Source organism: Bemisia tabaci, chromosome 1 (assembly GCF_918797505.1).
Source record: "Bemisia tabaci chromosome 1, PGI_BMITA_v3".
Classification (NCBI taxonomy): Eukaryota; Metazoa; Arthropoda; class Insecta; order Hemiptera; family Aleyrodidae; genus Bemisia; species Bemisia tabaci.
In genome coordinates, this window is record NC_092793.1 from 71841047 (window position 1) to 71866689 (window position 25643).

At 42.8% G+C, this 25643-nt stretch overlaps 1 protein-coding gene across 1 annotated transcript in view; it reads left to right on the forward strand.

The window, feature by feature from the left end:
* Window positions 1-3: 3 nt before the first annotated feature.
* Window positions 4-25643, forward strand: part of Ns2 (nucleostemin 2) — a 30346-nt gene continuing 4706 nt past the window's right edge. The window contains exons 1-13 of the mRNA XM_072306119.1: window positions 4-373; window positions 1746-1881; window positions 2993-3168; window positions 4170-4325; window positions 5086-5281; window positions 8083-8246; window positions 9993-10178; window positions 12020-12232; window positions 13869-14028; window positions 14250-14365; window positions 14697-14848; window positions 15690-15818; window positions 16357-16458. Coding sequence (XP_072162220.1) covers window positions 263-373; window positions 1746-1881; window positions 2993-3168; window positions 4170-4325; window positions 5086-5281; window positions 8083-8246; window positions 9993-10178; window positions 12020-12232; window positions 13869-14028; window positions 14250-14365; window positions 14697-14848; window positions 15690-15818; window positions 16357-16453 — 1992 coding nt within the window. The 5' untranslated portion in view covers window positions 4-262 and the 3' untranslated portion in view covers window positions 16454-16458. The remainder of the gene's footprint in view (window positions 374-1745; window positions 1882-2992; window positions 3169-4169; window positions 4326-5085; window positions 5282-8082; window positions 8247-9992; window positions 10179-12019; window positions 12233-13868; window positions 14029-14249; window positions 14366-14696; window positions 14849-15689; window positions 15819-16356; window positions 16459-25643) is intronic.

Consider the following 25643-nt stretch of genomic DNA (forward strand, 5'->3'; position numbering starts at 1 on the left):
GTCCTCCCCGGTCTTTCGTCCTGCTTTCGTCTTTCATTTCCGTATGAACAAACTGCAAGTTCCCTGAATCCTTCTCTCCTTCTTATGTTGTCATGGTGATCAGAACAGGGCAGTGATAAATGTGTGAAGTTGATCATGATATATATGCTAGTTTGTGTAAGTGTTTGTCTCAAGTCATCAGTGTTTGGAATACCTACATAACATTGTCATAACATAGTTTTTTATTTTCAGATCTTGTCGAACAACCTTTGCGCTCTTCGCCATGAGAAGTTGTGACAACAAGTTTGTCATCAGTTGCTTGAATGCGGAGCCATTCAACAAAAAATTCAATCTTATCTCCTTTGATGCCATATCTCCTGAAGAACTCAACCAGGTTCGGCAAGTTCTCTTCTATCAGTAGCCCTACGGATAAATCTTTGTAGACCTTTCAAAAATCTGCTTGTTTTTTTTCTGCAGACTTTTTTATTATGTAAAGGAGCTTGTTCTGTTTAAAAAGTTAGGTACAGAGAACTTAGGTAACCTAAAATAAGAGTGTGTACTCGCATTTCCGTCTTACGTGCAGAGGTGATCGTCTAATCCAAAATGGACAATCTTTCAATGCACTCTGGGTTCGCTGCATAAAGGAACATTTGAGCTGGAAAGTCCTTTTTCTGATTGGTACTGCCGCTTGAAGTGCGCTAAAACTCATCCCTGAGCGAAGTATCAGAGGTATTTCTGAAGTAAATATCTTGAAAATGTACCGATATAATTTTCCGAAACTTTGATACACCAAAGATCAGAGCACAAAATGCAGATAAAAAGGATACACTGACCAAAATTCAATGATTTGTAGACTGACAGCAACGGTATTGCCCATTTAAGTACACGTGATTTTGAGCGATCTAGATGAGTGGATCCCAAGCAGCATTTTTCAATGTCAAAGTTGCAACAAGTTGAAACAATGTTGGTATTAGTTGCAACAAAGTTTCAACTTTTGGTCAACTTTTGGTCGATAAGTGCCGATTTTCGGCGATCTGATTGGAAGACAAAGTTGCATCCTGCTGAGATTGCAAAATTGCTGAACCAAACTTGTTTAAAATCTAAATATAGGCAACCAGCAATACTTTGAAGTTGAAACATGTTTCAACTTAACTGCAACTAGTTCCAACAATGATAGCTCCTTCGGGGGAGAGAGTAGGCAATCTGCACATCAATCTATGAGTTGCAAGAATCAAACGATTTTGTTGCTAGTTGTTGCAACCACTGCTACTTGGGATAGTTTATTTTTGACGATGTGAGTACCCATGTTAATTCTAGGTTGCCCTACAGGGAATCTATTCCGCCACACCTGCCAGCTGGTTCTTCAACCCCAGTGGAGAACTGCCATGATTACAAATGCCTAAATTTTAGAAGAAAAAAGTTTTTCTTTCGATGTCTTTGGAAACCTAAAAATCAAGGTAAAGAGACCAGCCTGAGAATTCAATTTTCTCATGACTCAATATGCTAAATACAAAATGACCATTATCTTAATGTTTTGCGCCACCTGACGTGGCTCACTCTGCTTCAGTCTCGTGTACATTGCATTAGATCAAGATGAGGAATAGTCATGGCTTTACATCAGGTTTTAATTTTATTAATTTCATGTGTAGTGATTTCAAATTACTCTTCTTCACTTGAAATTCATCAAGGCTGTCAGAAATTGTAATGTTTCCTCTGTGGCCATCTCTTTGAACTGCTCATTTAACTACAAGATTTTCAACTTACAGATTCTTCAAGAAGTCCTTGCCGAAATTGACAAGAATTTCAAGCCTGCAGATGAGCCTGAAGATCCAGAGCACATGATAATAAGATTGTTGAACTCTCTTAGAGTCCTAAAATACAAACCTGCCAATAATTTATCCCGTGAGTACTTTTTTATTCATAAATTAAGAATTTAAAAATGCCATCTTCAGCTCCTAATATCCTCAAGTAAATTTTACTTTATTACTTTAAGTATTTTTCTTTCAACCAATTTTGTTGTTTAGTTAGAGAGTTGGGTGGTGTAGCCGACATGCATTACAACTCAGCATAATACTGAGAATCTCAATACAGAGGGAAAAACCTCATTGGAGAACAATTTTCCCTTAAAGAGACAAGCTGCGTAAATGACTCGTGCATCTACCGCCATCAGTTTGTACTTCTGCTGTTTGTAGTAGGCCAGCATACTAAGACGTCTCTAAAAAAATAGGAAGAATAAGATCATATTTTACTTCACCTTTAGGTTTAATACCACCCAATCCAGATATCATAATTTTGAGGCAGACTCCAAACAGCCAAAGAACAAACTATTTTGACTATTATTCTGTAAAATAGTGTGAGAATTTAAAAATATTTGTGTGCATTGTGGTAAGAAACTAAGGGAAGCGCCTGGTAGAAATTGCCACCCACAACATGCGACAACATGCAATAGTGTTGCAACTATAGTGCAATTACTTTCTGTTTTTCAAGATACTATATATATATATATCTTTAAAATTTCATGTATCCCCTACTGTGTTTCTTTCTAACCCAACCTGCCCATCCTCGCATCTTTTAGTTTTTATATTTTTTATCTCCACAGATTTCTGAGAGTGGTCATTTTTTCTCTCCTTTCCTGCTCAAAACTATCTTTACCAGAATTGTAATAATTTAATGATAATTTTGCCACCAATAATAGTCAATGCCAGAGTCCACGCCAAAGAAGTTTTCGCACCTCTAGACTGTGATCGTCTGACATCACTTTTACATGTTAAGTAAATGGCAGAATCAAGATGGCGGATCTTCTGTCACAGTCTAAAAGTGCGGAAACTTATTTGGTGTACTCTATTTTGGTAAGAAGCAGGAGTATGAGGCTGTATACTTTAACAGGTGATTTTAAAGGGTAGGTTTGCTAAGTTACAAATCTATCCAATAAATCCCAAATATTCATTGGTGAAGTAATCCTCTAATTATCTTATGTGTCCTCATCACTTTTCTGTTTTAAATTTTAGTTCAGATTTTCGGCAAGGCTTGGCGAAAGGTGATAAAAAAATTATTCATCCTATCCTTGAATGGCTGTTCCAAAATATTTCAGAGCTCAAAAAGAGGGCATATCTGGCACAGTTCCTAGTGAAAGTTGAAATTCCTCTGGAGATTTTAGCAAATGTTGATATTGCTGCCTTATATGAACAGGTAAAGTATTAATCTTCCCATAAATAAAATTTTAAAAGTAAGAATCCGCATTTTTTCTCAACAACTATTGAGGCAATGAAAATGGCCTTTTTTGGAAAAAAACACTGCATAAAGTGGGTGATCTCAGCCAAAAATATGTACTTCCAGAGATGGGAAAATTTGGTTTCCTCCTCTGCCTTTTTTTGGTCTTGTGAAGAGCACGTAATTTTCTGATCATTTTCGTCCTGGATTTCGAAACTCAGTGGGAGGTCTCTATAAATTTTTGTTTAATTGAAATGTCCTCACCTCGTTGAATTACTGACCTTGACGAGTACATCACCTCTATTTTTCAAGACACTTTGTATATATCTTTAAAATTCCACGTATCCCCTACTTTGTTTCTTCGTAACCCAACCTGCCCTTCCTCGCATCTTTTTTATTTTTTATATTTTTTATCTCCACAGATTTCTGAGAGTGGTCATTTTTTCTCTCCTTTTCTGCTCCCATTCTCTCACCCCTTGAATACCGCAATTTTCTTTATACGTGTGAACTAAAGCAAGCCTGAAGATGGACTAATTTAAACATCTGAAATGGTCATGGTTGTCCAAAAAAAGAAAAATATCTAATCAGGGATACAAAGGTAATTTTCCAGTTAATTCGAATGAAACCCGATAAAGATTACCTACCCAACTTATATGAAAAGGATTTGACAAATTTTTTGCTGCCCATACACTGGGCTGAGCTGGAAAAATTTAGAAAAGAACACTTTGATTTAACACCCTCACTAAAACTCTAGGAAAGGCACAACTGTCCAATATCCAGCCCTGATTTGTTAAATTTCTTTACTGCATCCATATTCAACTAGGGAAAAGAGGATGAAGAACAAGTTCTAAAATATTATTTTGGAAAGTTTGAAACTCTTTTTGAAACTAACACTTGCTGAGCAATTTCTACGGTCTTTTCATTTTATTCCTCAACGATAATATTTTATAATCACCATCTGTATCTCTTTTTTCTTCTAGTATGGAAAGTTAATCGAAGAATTCAAAGCTGTCCACAAAGAGTATGTTGCTGCCACTACTGCGAAGATCAATATTGCCGAGTTAAGAGCAGATTTGGATGCCATGCAAAGAGAAAAAGATATTGTTTTAAAAAAAATCGACCAGCTGAAGAAAAAGGTGTGAATTTAATGCTGTCTATACAATTGTCTATTACGTAAAATGGTGATTGAATAGAGATACTCGTTATCCTGGAAACGCTTGTAGATATTGTCATGCTGTCAATAAAAGTAGGAAATAAAATGAGGAATCTTTTTTGAGCTAGTCCTAATTTCTAGTGACGTGGGGGGGGAGCAGTTTTCTAATGGAAATTTCCATCAGATGACACCTTGTTTGAAAAATCTTGAAGGATGGAAATTTTTTGTATGAACTGATAGTTGCTTCCTAGCACCATTGGTAGACAGGTTGTTTACTGATGAATTAGACTGACACTTGTCTCAGAGAAGTTTCGCAGCTCTAGAAGAACCTCATGAAGGCTTTTTGTGATTTAAATGAGATTAGAATGTGCACAAATATATCATGAACGATCTCTTTTCACACTTCAAAATGTACTTTTGTGCATTTTAGGGAAGTTTTTGTCAGTTTTGATATCATATCTTTCTTTGCTCTTGCAGTGTGTCATCGCCAAGTATTGTAACCTTTTGTACCTTTCAATTATTAATGATGGGTAGGAAAAAGAAACTCGCGTGTTTTTTAAAAGTTTCAGGTCAACTCAATGTGGTCATTTTTAATGTATCGGGACACATGTAATTTTGGAAATATTTGTATCATACCATATTCAACTTTGAAGCCGAAATTACGGATTCTGAGTGTAATGAAGCTGGTTATAAACTGCTAGAAGAGGAGTGTGACACCTAGTGACATCGATTTTTTGTTTCAGACGGAACTTTTGCCAGAAAAAGATATTATGTTTCAAGAAAGTCGCCTTCTAAGAATTGAGAAAGAGAAACGAAAAGAATTCATGAATCAAATATCGAATGAAACAGTACTGTTACAACAGTGCCAGAAGAAACAAATGAGCATGATGCATCAATTGGAGGACCTGAAGCAAGCTTCACAAGGAATGACAGTCGAAGGTATTTTTCAATACCCACTTTAATGCGATTTCACAGTTGCTGTGAAATGAGCTTCCTAAAAAACCGAACATGACTGTCTTTACTCTTTCCGAAGAGTTTCTGTCAAATTAAATTTCAAAGTTCTTTTCCACCAGATGAACTTTAGCATTGATACAGTTGTAAATTTTCAAGGAATTTGCACCAGTTCGCACTATGAAAGTTTGCGAGTTCAAGTCTAAGATGCATAGATTTTGCCAAATAACAAGATCTCCACTATTGCTGTGAATCCTCTCTTTGTGTAATTGTGAATTGTAGTACAATATCCCAATTAACTGAGTAGGTTCATGCGCCATGGCTCTTAGTGAGAATGGAACTTATGCTTTTAGCTGAAATTAGAGTGCGGCTAATTTTGGTCATGTTTGAAAATTGAGTGGACCTGAGTGGCAATTGGTTCTTTCCATGAAAAGAATAAGTTACCTAGAAGTTGAGCCAATTGAAAGTATTTTTAGATAAAGTGCAAAGCGATTTATATTTCAGAAAAAAGTACATAGTTTTAAATGAGGAGGTAACAGGCTGACCAGCAGAAATGTGTTATTTGGTTACGAAATACAACTTAAAAAAAATTGACTGCATCTCTGATGAAGGCATCAGCAGCCTGATTGTTGAAATTTTGTGTTTGTCGGGCAGACATAGATGACATAGGTTAAAAAGCGGAGCATGATTGGTTGGCTATATCTTATCGCTGCTTTATCGTGCCTTTGTCAGGTGGAATGGACGACATTCTGTCGGAAACTTGAGAGGTGCCTTTAGCTTGTCGTGAGTTCCACCCGACATAGGCGCGACAGAGCAGCGATAAGACATAGCCAACCAATCATGTTCCGCCTTTTAACCTATGTCATCTATGTCTACCCGACAAACACAAAATTTCAACCATCAGGCTGCTGGGGTCTATTATGAATGAGGAAATCACCCTCTCGACTTATGGGTGGTTAGATCAAGAGGAATGAGGGTGGGGGGGGGGGGGGGGTGTCACTGCACAGCTGATCTGGTGAGTGGCAAAACGATCTTACTTTGACATTCATGTCATCAAACTCAAAACATGCCTTGCGAAGTTGTAAAGGCACATATGTCCCACAACTTGTTAGAAAAAAATGTACTCTTGTTAAATCAAAATTTGCTGGAACAGCAAAAGTACTGAAACTCACGAGCCGTGGCATCCTTTCTCAATAATGTTAAGCATAGCTCATGGATATTGAAGCCTCCAGCCTTTTTGCATGACGAATGTTGAAATTAATTGTATATTTTAATGTACAAATAGGTGGAAGTCCAAGTATCTATGAGACATGCTAGATTTTTTTCATAATGAATGCCACGGCTTATGATGTTTTGGACCTCTGCCCTTTTCATACCTCTTAATTCTGTTGTTTTAGCATCTGGGAACTTAATTCAACCTTTTACACTGTTGCCATAATCACTAGAGCATGGAACAAATTAGTTTTTTTAATACTGTAATCAAGTAATTTTGGCATTCATTCAAATAGTTAAATACAGGGTGGCCCAGACCTACCGTACCAGGCCTTTTTTTCGGTTAATTTGGGTCGTACGAAGTCCAGGATCGCGGGGATGAGTATGGAATCGACCCCCAGGAATCCGAATTTCATGGTCCCAAAGCTCCCCTGGCATCCCTTGGGGGGTAAAAGGGGGGTCTGTACTTCAAAAGTCAGGGTTTATGTCAAAATTTTGAAATTATTTCATCGGAATCAGAACGTACGGAAATTTTTTACTTAAATCAACACCTAGAAATCCAAAATCGGCCAATTTATGTCCAACATACCGATCCCTAAAGGTGGGGGATGGAACCCCCTTTCAAAAAATTCAAGTTCGTTAAATTGACGTGGAGACTCGGAAAAAAGTGTATTTATGGGTAATCGACCCCAAGGAATCCAAATTTGAGGGTCCTGTTGTCCTCAGAGACATTTCTGATGGGGCACAGGGGTAACCTCCACACCGGTTGAATTTAAAAGTTCAGAGACCCCCTGTGCCCCATCAGAAAAGTCTCTGAGGACAACAGGACCCTCAAATTTGGATTCCTTGGGGTCGATTACCCATAAATACACTTTTTTCCGAGTCTCCACGTCAATTTAACGAACTTGAATTTTTTGAAAGGGGGCTCTATCCCCCACCTTTAGGGATCGGTATGTTGGACATAAATTGGCCGATTTTGGATTTCTTGGTGTTGATTTAAGTAAAAAATTTCCGTACGTTCTGATTCCGATGAAATAATTTCAAAATTTTGACATAAACCCTGACTTTTGAAGTACGGACCCCCCTTTTACCCCCCAAGGGATGCCAGGGGGGCTTTGGGACCATGAAATTCGGATTCCTTGGGGTCATTTCCCTACTTATCCCCGCGTTCCTGGACTTCGTACGACCCAAATTAACCGAAAAAAAGGCCTGGTACGGTAGGTCTGGGCCACCCTGTATAGTTCCCAAGGGCTGAAATAACAAGTGTGTATTATTTTTCAACAGGTTGTAAGACATATGCATCTTCTCGATTTCCTGAGACCTATTTTGAATTTGATAACAAGAGTGTCAAAATCGCTTCGCTGTGATACTCCCCCCCCCCTTTTTACCACCATTTGAGTCAAAAATATGATTCTTCTTCAGAATAAGTCAGGTTTTTTCATCTGGACACATTTTTTAGTCAAAAAAGACATTTCTGCAGGTTGGCCTGTTTAGTATATCCTTGCTACTCAGGCACAACTCGAAAACCTGGATAAAGTTTCTATTTTTTGAAGAGCGAAGTACTGCCTTTTTTCTAGGAATTCTTCAAAAGCTAAATGAAGAGAAGGAAGTCACAACTTATGTCACAAATCAAAAACTACCCCGAGAAATCGAACAGGTTGAAAAGGAATTAAAAATTTTAGAATCGGTCTGCAATGATGATAATTTATCCAGAGACTCAGTCGTTCAAATTAGTGCAAAGGTGCTGTTCCTCCTGTCTCTCATCACTGTGCAGTTTGTGGCCTACTGTCAAGTTTGAAATTGCATACTCATGGCTAAAGTCAAAAAGTATGCATTCCCATTTGCAATGCTGTAAATTTCTGTCAATTGGTATTTTTTTTAAAAGGAAAATCGTCGAATATTTATGTATAATTTTCTGTGAATCCTGTTTGATGTATGGAAAGTAAGCTGAAAAAGTAAAAAAGTTGCTGTAATCTTTTTTAAAATGATAAATAACTTATTGAAACTTTGAAACATTGCAACAGTACTGTGCAATTTTTGACCTCAGCCATTCATATCCTTGCAGATCATCTTTGCCTTCTTGGAGATTGCTTTCTCACCCTTGCTTTTTTGGTATTGCTTTTTAGTTTGCACCTTACTGGAACTTCTGTTAGACAAGACAAAACGCATTAGAAAATTACAGGGAACAAAGTAATGTTATTGCCTAGTATCTATTTAGATATTTGATTTTAATTTAAAGGACCCCGCACACCTCTTATGGGAAGCTGCACCATGACCGATTGCCTTCTGACTTATGTCATTCGATTCTCCTCAAGATGCTGATCAAAAGTTATAATTGCGCCAACTTTCTACGATGCACCGTTTCCGCAAAAATGCAAAGAGAAGATTCAATTATTCGGCGACTATGAACGAAAAAGAACAAAGCTTTTGAGAGCAGGCCCGATGTAAATAAGGAAAAAACGTAGCGCGTGTCCGTCTCCTTATCTGTACCTGCCGACTCAGGGGCTATCTCCTTCCCACACTCGCCTGGCAGACGTTCAGACTTTCCTGTTCTTATGCTCCTCAAGAATCCGATTTGGATGGTCGAGCAAAACGGCGTGCGGAATGTGAGATAAGACTGTCCCTCGGTGCGGGAGTCCCCATGATTTCCTTGTTGAAACACAGCCGCTTGTCAATCAAGCACTGAAATGAGGAATCTTTCTGGCTTTTTATCATCGAATAATTGAATCTTCTCTTTGCGTTTTTGCGAAAACGTTGCATCGTAGAAAGTTGGCGTAATTATAACTCCTGATCAGCATCTTGAGGAGAATCAAATGACATAAGTCAGAATGCAATCGGTCATGGTGCAGCTTCCCATAAGAGGTGTACGGGGTCCTTTAGCTGAACAGGAAATGTCCAAAGTCTCCCACTCTGCCCTCTCTCCTATTTTTAAGCCTGTTTTCTTTAGTTGATGAAAAGGGAGGGTTAGACTAAACTGATAAACTCAAGGACAAAATATGCACAGTAAGCCCTGCAGCTTTCATGTCTTTTGCTTCTTGAAAATTTATAGTGTGTTTCTTGTATTTTTCATACTTAGAAACTTTTTTGAGCACTATAAGTATGAAAAGACAACTTTTCAGGAAGTCATTTCATTTTAACTGAATTTTTCTGTCATGTTCACATGTGATCCTCAATATTTTTTTTGTTTCTTGCATTTAATATTTTTTCTCTCATCTGCATCACTGTTAGGTCATCAACGCTGAGCACAGTTGCACCTTTTGAGAATTAATGTATACAATTATTTCATAGATTATAGTATTTTTCTTTGTTTTTAAATAATGGCTGTTGTTATAGAATTCTGTAATAATTCTATGAGTCTAGTAAGCATACAAAATAAAAATAAGAAGGCAAAATGCAATGGAGTTTCATCATTTTGCAAGAAAAATAAGTACCTAAAATGCATATTTATGTATACAATTTTTTTTGAAGAAACCGTTTTATTTTATAGATTGAAGAGGTCAACCAAGAAATAAATAGGCAAATTGAGAAACATCTAATCTCAGTAGATCCTGCTAGTGAAAAATTAGTACCTTACCGCCAACAAGCAACACTTATTGCTCAGAAGAAAAGCACTGCTGCGGAACAATTTGCCTCTCTGAAAAAAACTCTAACATCTTTAGAGACTGAACTGAAGGTATCGCATAGCTCTTCCTATTTAAGTATACATTATAGAACCTCCAAAGCGCTCAGTTCATGCATCGCTTACTACAAGAGTACCCTAGAATCCATCGTAATACTGTCCGAACGTGATCTTAAGTGATCTGGGGACAAGCTCTGCCTTTGCATTGCGCTGTCATAGTCTCGGTCTTTGAGAGGCAGTAATTATTGTAATCTACAAATCAATGCAAAGAACTGATCCATAATGTGTAGCAGCGCTTATACTGAGTAGTATGACATCAAACTTGTGAGGATTTATTGAAAATTTACATGAAAAATTACCAACCACAATGTTGCTCGTTGATGTATTATGTAGGAGAAAGATAGTGCTATGATATCTTTATCTTAAAACTTGATTGAAAGAAGGACGTTCAGTTTGGTACTTTTTGATATAAATTATCAACAAATCTTCAAAAATTTGGTATTATACTACTCAGCATCAATGCTGCTACACGTTATGGATCATTAATTTGCTATGTATTCCATTCTTGTATTAACTTGTAAATTATGGTAATGGGCCTGTCGCAAACTTTTGCTAGAGCAAAAATAGGAGTTGTTACTCATAGAGAGTGTCTCCAAAATCACATGAGTGCATCGGTAAACTCTGAAATGCACTCCTTACTTCACAATTTGCGTAAGAAATTTGCGTTTTTTCGAGTTTCCCGCTTCAAAAACGATACCTACCACGGCATTGAAGAACATTTAGTTAGAGGAGTCATTCCATCCAACCCCTACTCACAAGGACACTACGCAATGTAACATAGCCAACGCCAATCCGCCAAAACACTGTGACGGGACGATGATTCTAACCACCTGATGACAATCAATGTGTTTACACTCACATTTTTCTCGCTTTGATAGATATCTGCCTTGATTAACCTCGTGCTGTCCTCAACTTGCGTGCGGAAGCGTCGGCCATGTTGAGCAGGGATTGAATGGAATGACTCCTTTACCGAAATGTTCACCTGTGCTGTAGTATCCTTTTTGAAGCGGGAATCTTAAAAAAACGCAAATTTCTTACGCAGACTGTGAAGTTAGGAGTGCATTTCAGAGTTTTCCAATGCACTCATTGTGATCTTTGAGACATTTTCTGAAAGGAACAACTCTTATTTTTGCTCTAGCAAAAGTTTGCAACAGGCCCATTATCTTTTCCTAAAGACTGACTGTGTAGCAGGGCAACGCAGTGGCAGATCTGTTCCCTAGATCACTTTGAATCACCTTAATCTTTTCTCATGAGAGGCAGGTTTTTTTGTTTGCAAACCCCTAAACAAAAAATAAATACAAATTCCTCTTGAGCAATTTTAGTTTGTTAGGATGAAAAAAGAACAGATACCTGAAAAGAAAGAAGACAAACCGCACTAGCAGTAAGCTAGTAGCATGTCTATCCACCTCTTTGTAAGGTAAGACTTAAAATGTAGTTTATTGTATACGAGATGGGGATGAAGGAAGCTCTTGAAACTAAACGCATAAACTAGTCTATCTCTATTCAATTCAACAAAATTCTACTTGCCACTCAAAGCAAAAACATTGTCACGCTAATAAATCTATTCTAAATTTCTATCTAAAAATCTATTCGTGGCAGAATGCATTGCAATCCTGGCTCAGGCGGCCTCTGTATTTTTTTCTGTGAACCAACAATACATTGTTTATTACTTTTTTTCTTGGTTTTCTAATAAATAAATGTAATAAGTTCAATGGCAAAGAGTAAAGAAAAACTCCCTCTTTAGCCTCCTACCCAGCCATCATTAGGGTACGTTTGCAAGCCCCCAAATTCTAGATGAATATCATATTGTTAAGTCTTGATTTATTTATTTGCAGGAAAAGGAGGAGAAGATCAAAGATATTCTTGGTGAAGAATCGTTAATTTTGAAAGAGGAAGACTTCAAACGCTATGTCAACAAATTAAAAACACGCAGCTCTTTATACAAAAAATGTAGATCAGAGTTGACCATCATAAAAACTGAGAAAGGGATCTTGTCCAGGACTGCTGACTTGCTCGTAGCCAAAGGAAGGAAATTGAATGTCAAATTGGTGAGCAAGTATATTTATAAACAACATTATGCTTGACGTTAGTAATAATCTTGAAGAACTGTCCCGACCAACATTTGAGTTTTAAAATAAAGTGTTCATTCCTTGATGTTAAGTAAGAATGGGAATCCAATAAATGTACATAATAAAGACTCAACAGCAGTAGCAAAAGAGAAACCTGAAATACGAAAGAATAATTGGACTGCATTTTGCAGTTAGGAACCACGATATCTGGCTCATCTGTGAAAACAAGTATGTCCAAAGGGAAACTGATGGTACATACGTTGTTTCTAAACTGAGCCAGAAATTGTAGTTCTTAATTGCAAAATGCAGTCCAATTGGACGTATTGAACCAGGGGCAGTCCAACTTTATAAGGCGTTGCCTAATTTCCTCTTGTGTTTTATTTTTGTAACAGAAAACTAAGTAATACTCCAACCCATTTTGAAATTTGTTGCATTTATTCTTGTTGATTGAGGGGAAAATTTTCAGAAAGTTCAAAGGAAACATATTTTTCAAAATTCCTCTCTACAAAATAAAATAAACCTTGTGAGGAAATTAAGCAACGTGTAATGCACTCAGGCTGATTTTTGTTAAATCCAATCAATTCTTCAAAAGGAAGAACACAATTAAACAACGAAAGAAAAAGACATAGCTTTAGAATTCCAGTGATAGAGAAATGATACAAGAGACATCATGGAGGACCAAGGATAAAACCTCAAGGTCTGATCCTCAACCAAAAGTAAAAAAAGGCCAAATCAGACAATTTCATACCTCTTGAGTGAACTCGTCCAAATTAAGTATAAATCTACACTCAGCTGAGAAGAAATTAATTTTAGACTTACAATTTTTCTCTGAATCATAAAGAGTGGTTTTGAAAAAACCTAGAAAAGGAGGTGAACAACTGTGATTGAGAAAGTCATTGAGTCAAAACGAAAATTGCCTTAATGGTATTTTCAAGATGCACCTTGTGGGAACTTATCAAGCAGCTGTGATTTGCACAAAAAGCATTTGAGAGACAACAGTAAAATGTCTAAATTTTGGTTCTCCTCAAATATTGCATCTCAAAGTCTCTGATAATGTGTAGTATTTTAAAATTTTGCATTTTTTGGTACATTCAATCTTTCAAAATTCTTTCAATCACATAATTGACCCAACAACTTTGTTATAAAATTTTGTCATAATTATCATGGAATCAATTCAAAGTTACCTTTGAACAGTCAAAGTACCTCTGAAGTTATTGTCGCATCTTTCTTCATGGGATCAACAAAATTTGGATAGTCTCTCGTTTTAAACACATCCTTTTTTCACGTTTTCACGACCTCTCGAGCTTGGTAGCAGAAAATTCAGGAGGCTGCACTGCACTGAGGATTGGCCCAACAAGGCCGAAACGCGTCTGTAGTTGCCTTCCTGAATGGATGTAACTAGTGTTGCTCGAAACAGCATATCTCTTTGAGGGAAAATTGTGCTTGTGTGTGAGCTTTTTCCCTCTCTAATGAGATTTCAGCTTTAAGCTGAATTTTTTACGCACGTTGGCTAAAAAACTCCAACATCTCGACATCCCTTTTTTCCTCCCCCCAAAAAAAAATTCCCTCCAAACTGTGCTTATGTAATATTTTCACTGAATTGTTCCTGTTGTAGGATGAAACTGTTTCTGATGACCCTGAGACAGCAAGACAAGACAACATAAAAAATATGGGTGGTGAAATTACTTCCGATGTTACCGAGCTTGCAGTTTTAATATCACAACTCCATAGTGACATTGCCGAATGCAAAGCGAGGATAGTTCCAAAGTTAGATGGTGAGTGGTGCAGAGAATAATGGTCAAACTTTTTTTGAAAACGACAAAAAATTCAACTCAAATTCACCCTCAGTATTTGAAAGCTCTCTCTTTTGTGTCCTAGAGTAAGAGAATTTTTCACTACTGTGATTTGAACCCCCAGATCTACAGCAAACAGTTATTATAAAAAACATTTTGTTAAGTTGAAGCTTTTTTAAAGGGAAAATGATCTTATTTTTCAGACTTGAAACCCTTGCAGAAAGAGTTCAAAGATATAGGTTTAGAATATGAAGAACATCAAAATAACTATAATCGAAAGTCAGCCATTTTGGACAGCAGTATTATGAAATTGAAACAGGTACACACTTTTGTTTTTGACTAGCATCTAATCTTTTTTGCTTAAATTTTCCTGTATGTTTTTGAGATTTACTCAAGTACTTTTTTCTTCTCCTGTAAGTGCATGTTCGCGTGCTTGTCTGCTTCTCTCTCTTTTTTTCATCAGAAGTATTTTTTACTTTGTGATATTTTGTACGTAGGATGTGATTCCTTGGAGTAAAAAGCATATCCCTCAAATTATTTCCTGCTCCAAAACTTAAACAATGATCCAATAACTTGAATTGCGCAATATTCCTTACAAGCTCCATTCCATGTATAATATAATTTTTCTCTCCTCTTTCCTCTTTGTTTAGGAAGTGAAAGCTTTAAGAGAAGAGCAGGAGCGTATAGAGTCAGAGAAAAGTTTGATCATGGCTCAAAGCACTATTGCCAAGGTAGATCTACAGCGAGTGAGGAATGAATCTCAACTGTACCTAAACAAAAGTAAAACAGAAACAACCATCAAGTAAGTACCTTTGCGCAACCAAATAATTGATCAGGAATTAAGTTTTTGCTGATTTTCTAAAGTTTCAAGCTTTTTTCTTTTTTAAGCAGTGGAGGCACAAACAATTTGGAAAACCCATTTTTGGTGATGAGAATTATGATTAGTGGCTGCTCTCATTTTTCCCCTATTTAATATTCCGTGCAAAATATTTTACGAAAGTGATGACCCCTTTGGCCGCTCTCAGTAACCCCCTCAAAATAAATGTAACTTTAAAAATGGTAATGTGAAAATCTTAGCAAGCTGCTTTCATGGCCTTTCATGTAATTATTCTCGTAGAATACTTAATGGGGTTGATGCATTTTTTTTTTTTTTTTTAAATTAATTTTCAGAAATTTTGTAAAAAATAAAATGTCTGCATTTTTATTGTTTCTCGTTTGATACAAATTTAGCTGAGAAAAAGACTGTCAAAGTCGCCAAGAATCCAACTTTGTGTCCAATGGAAAAATATCGCACAAACATATTTCGTAACATATTTATGACCTCACATGCTTGAATGCAGCATGTGTCCCATTCATGGTATCAAGGGCTATGAGGGGCCAAAATGGGCCCTTTTATAACAAGAAAAGAGGCGTTGTCTCAAGTGTCTGTTATTATCTGAAAGAAATTGAGAGCTTTGTCAATGAGATCAGATGATCAGAAGGGATCATCAACTGGAACTTACGTTTAATGCAACAAAATTAATTATGGATCTAGTTCCTACAAAGAAACTATCAGTTTAATTAACACTGAACTTACTGAGGTTTTTTTTTATTTATTTATGAAATAGAAATTATTTATTTGAAACATTCCTATAATTTTTCAGGGAAAAACTGAATGATAAAATTGCAGAAAAGGAGCGAGAAAGTAAAATTTTAAAAGACCAACAACAAGTTATTGACCGGTCACAAGCAAAACTATTGAAGCAGCAAGAAATTTGGACGAATTTAGAGCTGTAAGTACTTTCAATTTTATGAAATTTATCTCTCACTATCCTATCTGGATGGCTTCTTTCATGTTTTCTCAGCTTAAAAGACGAGGTGAAAAATGATGAGATAATGCGTCAATGAAGGACCTTTTTCAGGATCTTAAAATTATAAGTGGGGTACAGCAAGAGCACCATAGGCGGCGCATGCACGGGTCCTCTGGGGGCTATGCTCTCTTACTTATCGGGAAGTGGGTCCATGAGCAAAATAAAAGAAACAAAAGTTACGTAATTAATTCTTCAATTTACTGCAGCCCCAGTTTTTTACCCTGGACACCATCCATAAAAGGCACTTCCTACAAATGGCCAAAAATAACTTGTTTGGAAAAAGGAAAAAATCGTATTTCTAAATTAAGAGGCACTCTCCAAGGTAAATTTGGGGATTCTTATATACTAGAGGTAACTCGTTGCCCTTATAACAAATGCTGAATAAAACTATCAACCATTAACAGCATCATGAAGTTTTTAACCTTCCACACTCTAATTTTCATCTTCAATGCTGTGGTAGGTTATTCAAGTTAAAACTCAATTGTATGGAAAAAGCCAAGAAAAAAGATGGTGTTCTATACTTGCAGGAGGGAGCAGAAACGTTGATCCTGCAATAAATAAGGTATGTAATATTCATCCTCTAAAATTCCTTCGATAACTTTTACCCTTTTAGGTCAGTCTTGCTCTATTCAGAATACCAACAATATTTGCAGTACCTACTATGTTCGCTCATTCTTTTTTTTGTAATCATGAAATCCATCAGTCATGCATTCCCACTTATCACTTCATCCATATTCCTATCTTGAAACTTGGCAAAAAGACTTATAATGGTGAAAAATGGTTCCGTGAAATTTTGGTTCTAACCCTTTATTTTCAGTCGCAAGCCGGGTTGAAAAAACAACCCATGATTAACCATGTTGGTGGCTTCAGGGAAAAGTGGTTCTGAAATTGTCATTAAAAAATGCGAGGAGCTCAAAATGGGACAAGTAAAAAATACCTATGACACACTCCATAAAATGCATCCTTCAGGCTGTACACACAAAGAAAAAAAGGAACTTAAGGTAAAGCGATTCAATATCAGCAGATCAATATCAATAGATTCTTGTTAACTTTGGATTTACTAATGTAGGATATTCTTAATCGATTAGACTGTCACTTTTTGTTTTTTCAATATTTTACTGAGAAAATGCTTAGCAATGGAGATGTTGCATGTGTGAGGAATTTGCGATTTGACTATTGATTCTTGTGTAAAAGTTTGCGAGGAACACGATGGTGCCACTGGTTTCCTCAGATATCAACTCCCAAGCTCAAAAAAAGCAGAGTTCTTTATCCTCAAAATCCCTTATTTAATCAACTCATCGATCAATATTCCAATGAAGCGGCAATTAGTTCGGGTTACAAATACTTATCCAGAACTCAGACAGCAGGTACTGTGTTTTCGCTCAAGATCCGAGAACTTGTCCCGCAGAGGTTGGATTTCCCCTTTGGAACTAATTAGCAAAGCCGCTGCTTTGGATTCAAAACATTCGAACTTATTAAATAAGACGCTGTTCTTCTCTCCCCTCATTTGAGCAAATACCAAATGGCCCGGCTTTTGTACCAGATCTCGGATCTGAACTCAAACCATGGCGGCCCGTGGGCTCCCTGGCTGCTTTCTATATCTCTCGCACACTTCGGCGTCCCGCCTGGCGATTTTCTGTCTCTCTCGCACACCATGGCGGGCTTTCTGGGTGTTCTCTGGGGCTGACCCCCGGGTTGGGCTCCTTAGGGTTCAGGGGGCTGACCCCCGGGTTTGGCTCCTTAGAGTTCAGGGGGCTGACCCCCGGGTTTGGCACCTTAGGGTTCAGGGGGCTGACCCCCGGGTTTGGCACCTTAGGGTTCAGGGGGCTGACCCCCAGGTAGGGCTTCTTGGGGGTCAGAGGGGTGACCCCCGGGTTGGGCTCCTTAGGGGCCATGGGGCTGACCCCCAGGTTGGGCTCCTTAGGGTTCAGGGGGCTGACCCCCGGCTTTGGCTCCTTAGGGTCAGGGGGCTGACCCCCGGGTTGGGCTTCCTAGGGTTCTGGGGGCTGACCCCCGGGTTAAGGAGCCACCTGAACCCTAAGGAGCCCGACCCGGGTATCAGCCCCCCAACCCTAAGGTGCCCAACCCGGGGTTCAGCCCCCTGATGAACCCTAAGGAGCCAAAACCGGGGGTCAGCCCCCTGAACCCTAAGGAGCCAAACTCGGGGGTCAGCCTCCTGAACCTTAGGAAGCCAAACCCGGGGGTCAGCCCCCTGGCCCCTAAGGAGCCAAACCCGGGGGTCAGCCCCCTGAACCTTAGGAAGCCAAGCCCGGGGTCAGCCCCCTGAACCCTAAGGAGCCAAAGCCGGGGGTCAGCCCCCTGAACCCGAAGGAGCCAAACCCGGGGGTCAGCCCCCTGAAGCCTAAGGAGCCCAACCCGGGGATCAGCCCCATGGCCCCTAAGGAGCCACACCCGCGGGGATCAGCCCCCTGAACCTTAGGCAGTCAAACCCGGGGGTCCGCCCTCTGAACCTTAAGGAGGGGTCGCCTGGCGGAACACGTATGTGTGTGCGAGAGAGACAGAAAGCCGCCAGGGAGCCCGCTGATGTGTGCGAGAGAGACAGAAAACAGCCAGGGAGCCCGCTAATGTGTGCGAAAGAGACAGAAAACAGCCAAGGAGCCCGCTTATGTGTGCGAGAGAGACAGAAAACAGCCAGGGAGCCCGCTGATGTGTGCGAGAGAGACAGAAAACAGCCAGGGAGCCCGCTAATGTGTGCGAAAGAGACAGAAAACAGCCAAGGAGCCCGCTTATGTGTGCGAGAGAGACAGAAAACAGCCAGGGAGCCCGCTAATGTGTGCGAGAGAAACAGAAAACAGCCAGGGAGCCCGCTTATGTGTGCGAGAGAGACAGAATACAGCGAGGGAGCCTGCTAATGTGTGCGAGAGAGAGAGAAAACAGCCAGGGAGCCCGCTCATGTGTGCGAGAGAGACAGAAAACAGCCAGGGAGCCCGCTTATGTGTGCGAGCAGGGATGAGTTCTATAGGACGCCGTTCTGTTGTGAGCTGGTGATTGCAGCGCATTCTCGCGTAGGACCATAGTCAACTCAGAGGATCCTTCCCCCCCAACCTCGACTCATCCATCACCCGCTCAAAAAGTGAGGTTAAACCGAAGATTGAAAAATAACACACAAGGCGGCTGAATTCTTGAAAGATAAGTATATTTTTGGCGTTTTTCGACCCCTTTCGACTAAGTAGGGCTCGACGAACTCACACGTAGAGTGAAAAATTCGATTTTTTGCAGTTATACGCGATCCTACGGATTTTAATGAAGTCCAACAACTGATAACAGCAGTGAGTTGCGAGGGTCCTACGCGAGATAGCAGCACTAGTACCTGCTCACGAATTTTTACATTGGCTCTTACGGGAGTCCAGGGTCCTATAGAACTGGTCCCTGGTGCGAGAGAGACAGAATACAGCCAGGGAGCCCGCTACTGTGTGCGAGAGAGACAGAAAACAACCAGGGAACCCGCTTATGTGTGCGAGAGAGACCGAAAACACCCAGGGAGCCCGCTAATGTGTGCTAGAGAGACAGAAAACACCCAAGGAGCCCGTTTATGTGTGCGAGAGAGACAGAAAATCGACTGGCGGAACTAGAGTACCTTCATAGACAGAGTATGGCCATTTCTGTTCCGGTTTTTCATTGGTCGCGAGCGAATAGGCTGACACGATGTTCTTAGGGCCGTGAATAAACAAACAAGATGGCTGTTATCAGCAAGCAAGATTGAGGTTATGCACATCTTACATCCTCCTGTGATAAAGGTGAAAGGCGATTTAACAATGTTTTCGTGTTTGCGAGTGTGTGTGTGTCCCTTTGACGAGCCGCGGGTTGCCGCATCTGATCAATGAGTGGGAGAGAGATAGACGATAAAACGGCGGCTTGTCAAAGCCGAGTGTGCTCCTTTGACGTGCCGCATCTGAGCAATGAGTGCGAGAGAGAGAAAGGACAAAACAGCGTATGGACCAATCCAAGTTGAGCCTTAGTCCCCGTTTACGGCCGTTCTTTCCAGGGCTCATGGTCGGAAAGCACTCCGGTGTTTTTTCGGGGCACCCGGATTCGGGCTCGCCACTACCACCGCGGACCAAATTACGAGGCCCAGCCTGTATTTTTGCGTGTGTGTGTGTGTCCCTTTGACGAGCCGCGGGTTGCCGCATCTGATCAATGAGTGGGAGAGAGATAGACGATAAAACGGCGGCTTGTCAAAGCCGAGTGTGCTCCTTTGACGTGCCGCATCTGAGCAATGAGTGCGAGAGAGAGAAAGGACAAAACAGCGTATGGACCAATCCAAGTTGTGCCTTAGTCCCCGTTTACGGCCGTTCTCTGCAGGGCTCATGGGCGGAAAGCACTCCGGTGTTTTTTCGGGGCACCCGGATTCGGGCTCGCCACTACCACCGCGGACCAAATTACGAGGCCCAGCCTGTATTTTTGCGAGTGTGTGTGTGTCCCTTTGACGAGCCGCGGGTTGCCGCATCTGATCAATGAGTGGGAGAGAGATAGACGATAAAACGGCGGCTTGTCAAAGCCGAGTGTGCTCCTTTGACGTGCCGCATCTGAGCAATGAGTGCGAGAGAGAGAAAGGACAAAACAGCGTATGGACCAATCCAAGTTGAGCCTTAGTCCCCGTTTACGGCCGTTCTCTCCAGGGCTCATGGTCGGAAAGCACTCCGGTGTTTTTTCGGGGCACCCGGATTCGGGCTCGCCACTACCACCGCGGACCAAATTACGAGGCCCAGCCTGTATTTTTGCGAGTGTGTGTGTGTCCCTTTGACGAGCCGCGGGTTGCCGCATCTGATCAATGAGTGGGAGAGAGATAGACGATAAAACGGCGGCTTGTCAAAGCCGAGTGTGCTCCTTTGACGTGCCGCATCTGAGCAATGAGTGCGAGAGAGAAAGGACAAAACAGCGTATGGACCAATCCAAGTTGAGCCTTAGTCCCCGTTTACGGCCGTTCTTTCCAGGGCTCATGGTCGGAAAGCACTCCGGTGTTTTTTCGGGGCACCCGGATTCGGGCTCGCCACTACCACCGCGGACCAAATTACGAGGCCCAGCCTGTATTTTTGCGAGTGTGTGTGTGTCCCTTTGACGAGCCGCGGGTTGCCGCATCTGATCAATGAGTGGGAGAGAGATAGACGATAAAACGGCGGCTTGTCAAAGCCGAGTGTGCTCCTTTGACGTGCCGCATCTGAGCAATGAGTGCGAGAGAGAGAAAGGACAAAACAGCGTATGGACCAATCCAAGTTGAGCCTTAGTCCCCGTTTACGGCCGTTCTTTCCAGGGCTCATGGTCGGAAAGCACTCCGGTGTTTTTTCGGGGCACCCGGATTCGGGCTCGCCACTACCACCGCGGACCAAATTACGAGGCCCAGCCTGTATTTTTGCGAGTGTGTGTGTGTCCCTTTGACGAGCCGCGGGTTGCCGCATCTGATCAATGAGTGGGAGAGAGATAGACGATAAAACGGCGGCTTGTCAAAGCCGAGTGTGCTCCTTTGACGTGCCGCATCTGAGCAATGAGTGCGAGAGAGAGAAAGGACAAAACAGCGTATGGACCAATCCAAGTTGAGCCTTAGTCCCCGTTTACGGCCGTTCTTTCCAGGGCTCATGGTCGGAAAGCACTCCGGTGTTTTTTCGGGGCACCCGGATTCGGGCTCGCCACTACCACCGCGGACCAAATTACGAGGCCCAGCCTGTATTTTTGCGAGTGTGTGTGTGTCCCTTTGACGAGCCGCGGGTTGCCGCATCTGATCAATGAGTGGGAGAGAGATAGACGATAAAACGGCGGCTTGTCAAAGCCGAGTGTGCTCCTTTGACGTGCCGCATCTGAGCAATGAGTGCGAGAGAGAGAAAGGACAAAACAGCGTATGGACCAATCCAAGTTGAGCCTTAGTCCCCGTTTACGGCCGTTCTTTCCAGGGCTCATGGTCGGAAAGCACTCCGGTGTTTTTTCGGGGCACCCGGATTCGGGCTCGCCACTACCACCGCGGACCAAATTACGAGGCCCAGCCTGTATTTTTGCGAGTGTGTGTGTGTCCCTTTGACGAGCCGCGGGTTGCCGCATCTGATCAATGAGTGGGAGAGAGATAGACGATAAAACGGCGGCTTGTCAAAGCCGAGTGTGCTCCTTTGACGTGCCGCATCTGAGCAATGAGTGCGAGAGAGAGAAAGGACAAAACAGCGTATGGACCAATCCAAGTTGAGCCTTAGTCCCCGTTTACGGCCGTTCTTTCCAGGGCTCATGGTCGGAAAGCACTCCGGTGTTTTTTCGGGGCACCCGGATTCGGGCTCGCCACTACCACCGCGGACCAAATTACGAGGCCCAGCCTGTATTTTTGCGAGTGTGTGTGTGTCCCTTTGACGAGCCGCGGGTTGCCGCATCTGATCAATGAGTGGGAGAGAGATAGACGATAAAACGGCGGCTTGTCAAAGCCGAGTGTGCTCCTTTGACGTGCCGCATCTGAGCAATGAGTGCGAGAGAGAGAAAGGACAAAACAGCGTATGGACCAATCCAAGTTGAGCCTTAGTCCCCGTTTACGGCCGTTCTTTCCAGGGCTCATGGTCGGAAAGCACTCCGGTGTTTTTTCGGGGCACCCGGATTCGGGCTCGCCACTACCACCGCGGACCAAATTACGAGGCCCAGCCTGTATTTTTGCGTGTGTGTGTGTGTCCCTTTGACGAGCCGCGGGTTGCCGCATCTGATCAATGAGTGGGAGAGAGATAGACGATAAAACGGCGGCTTGTCAAAGCCGAGTGTGCTCCTTTGACGTGCCGCATCTGAGCAATGAGTGCGAGAGAGAGAAAGGACAAAACAGCGTATGGACCAATCCAAGTTGAGCCTTAGTCCCCGTTTACGGCCGTTCTTTCCAGGGCTCATGGTCGGAAAGCACTCCGGTGTTTTTTCGGGGCACCCGGATTCGGGCTCGCCACTACCACCGCGGACCAAATTACGAGGCCCAGCCTGTATTTTTGCGAGTGTGTGTGTGTCCCTTTGACGAGCCGCGGGTTGCCGCATCTGATCAATGAGTGGGAGAGAGATAGACGATAAAACGGCGGCTTGTCAAAGCCGAGTGTGCTCCTTTGACGTGCCGCATCTGAGCAATGAGTGCGAGAGAGAGAAAGGACAAAACAGCGTATGGACCAATCCAAGTTGAGCCTTAGTCCCCGTTTACGGCCGTTCTTCCAGGGCTCATGGTCGGAAAGCACTCCGGTGTTTTTTCGGGGCACCCGGATTCGGGCTCGCCACTACCACCGCGGACCAAATTACGAGGCCCAGCCTGTATTTTTGCGAGTGTGTGTGTGTCCCTTTGACGAGCCGCGGGTTGCCGCATCTGATCAATGAGTGGGAGAGAGATAGACGATAAAACGGCGGCTTGTCAAAGCCGAGTGTGCTCCTTTGACGTGCCGCATCTGAGCAATGAGTGCGAGAGAGAGAAAGGACAAAACAGCGTATGGACCAATCCAAGTTGAGCCTTAGTCCCCGTTTACGGCCGTTCTCTCCAGGGCTCATGGTCGGAAAGCACTCCGGTGTTTTTTCGGGGCACCCGGATTCGGGCTCGCCACTACCACCGCGGACCAAATTACGAGGCCCAGCCTGTATTTTTGCGAGTGTGTGTGTGTCCCTTTGACGAGCCGCGGGTTGCCGCATCTGATCAATGAGTGGGAGAGAGATAGACGATAAAACGGCGGCTTGTCAAAGCCGAGTGTGCTCCTTTGACGTGCCGCATCTGAGCAATGAGTGCGAGAGAGAGAAAGGACAAAACAGCGTATGGACCAATCCAAGTTGAGCCTTAGTCCCCGTTTACGGCCGTTCTTTCCAGGGCTCATGGTCGGAAAGCACTCCGGTGTTTTTTCGGGGCACCCGGATTCGGGCTCGCCACTACCACCGCGGACCAAATTACGAGGCCCAGCCTGTATTTTTGCGAGTGTGTGTGTGTCCCTTTGACGAGCCGCGGGTTGCCGCATCTGATCAATGAGTGGGAGAGAGATAGACGATAAAACGGCGGCTTGTCAAAGCCGAGTGTGCTCCTTTGACGTGCCGCATCTGAGCAATGAGTGCGAGAGAGAGAAAGGACAAAACAGCGTATGGACCAATCCAAGTTGAGCCTTAGTCCCCGTTTACGGCCGTTCTTTCCAGGGCTCATGGTCGGAAAGCACTCCGGTGTTTTTTCGGGGCACCCGGATTCGGGCTCGCCACTACCACCGCGGACCAAATTACGAGGCCCAGCCTGTATTTTTGCGTGTGTGTGTGTGTCCCTTTGACGAGCCGCGGGTTGCCGCATCTGATCAATGAGTGGGAGAGAGATAGACGATAAAACGGCGGCTTGTCAAAGCCGAGTGTGCTCCTTTGACGTGCCGCATCTGAGCAATGAGTGCGAGAGAGAGAAAGGACAAAACAGCGTATGGACCAATCCAAGTTGAGCCTTAGTCCCCGTTTACGGCCGTTCTCTCCAGGGCTCATGGTCGGAAAGCACTCCGGTGTTTTTTCGGGGCACCCGGATTCGGGCTCGCCACTACCACCGCGGACCAAATTACGAGGCCCAGCCTGTATTTTTGCGAGTGTGTGTGTGTCCCTTTGACGAGCCGCGGGTTGCCGCATCTGATCAATGAGTGGGAGAGAGATAGACGATAAAACGGCGGCTTGTCAAAGCCGAGTGTGCTCCTTTGACGTGCCGCATCTGAGCAATGAGTGCGAGAGAGAGAAAGGACAAAACAGCGTATGGACCAATCCAAGTTGAGCCTTAGTCCCCGTTTACGGCCGTTCTTTCCAGGGCTCATGGTCGGAAAGCACTCCGGTGTTTTTTCGGGGCACCCGGATTCGGGCTCGCCACTACCACCGCGGACCAAATTACGAGGCCCAGCCTGTATTTTTGCGTGTGTGTGTGTGTCCCTTTGACGAGCCGCGGGTTGCCGCATCTGATCAATGAGTGGGAGAGAGATAGACGATAAAACGGCGGCTTGTCAAAGCCGAGTGTGCTCCTTTGACGTGCCGCATCTGAGCAATGAGTGCGAGAGAGAGAAAGGACAAAACAGCGTATGGACCAATCCAAGTTGAGCCTTAGTCCCCGTTTACGGCCGTTCTCTCCAGGGCTCATGGTCGGAAAGCACTCCGGTGTTTTTTCGGGGCACCCGGATTCGGGCTCGCCACTACCACCGCGGACCAAATTACGAGGCCCAGCCTGTATTTTTGCGAGTGTGTGTGTGTCCCTTTGACGAGCCGCGGGTTGCCGCATCTGATCAATGAGTGGGAGAGAGATAGACGATAAAACGGCGGCTTGTCAAAGCCGAGTGTGCTCCTTTGACGTGCCGCATCTGAGCAATGAGTGCGAGAGAGAGAAAGGACAAAACAGCGTATGGACCAATCCAAGTTGAGCCTTAGTCCCCGTTTACGGCCGTTCTTTCCAGGGCTCATGGTCGGAAAGCACTCCGGTGTTTTTTCGGGGCACCCGGATTCGGGCTCGCCACTACCACCGCGGACCAAATTACGAGGCCCAGCCTGTATTTTTGCGAGTGTGTGTGTGTCCCTTTGACGAGCCGCGGGTTGCCGCATCTGATCAATGAGTGGGAGAGAGATAGACGATAAAACGGCGGCTTGTCAAAGCCGAGTGTGCTCCTTTGACGTGCCGCATCTGAGCAATGAGTGCGAGAGAGGGAAAGGACAAAACAGCGTATGGACCAATCCAAGTTGAGCCTTAGTCCCCGTTTACGGCCGTTCTTTCCAGGGCTCATGGTCGGAAAGCACTCCGGTGTTTTTTCGGGG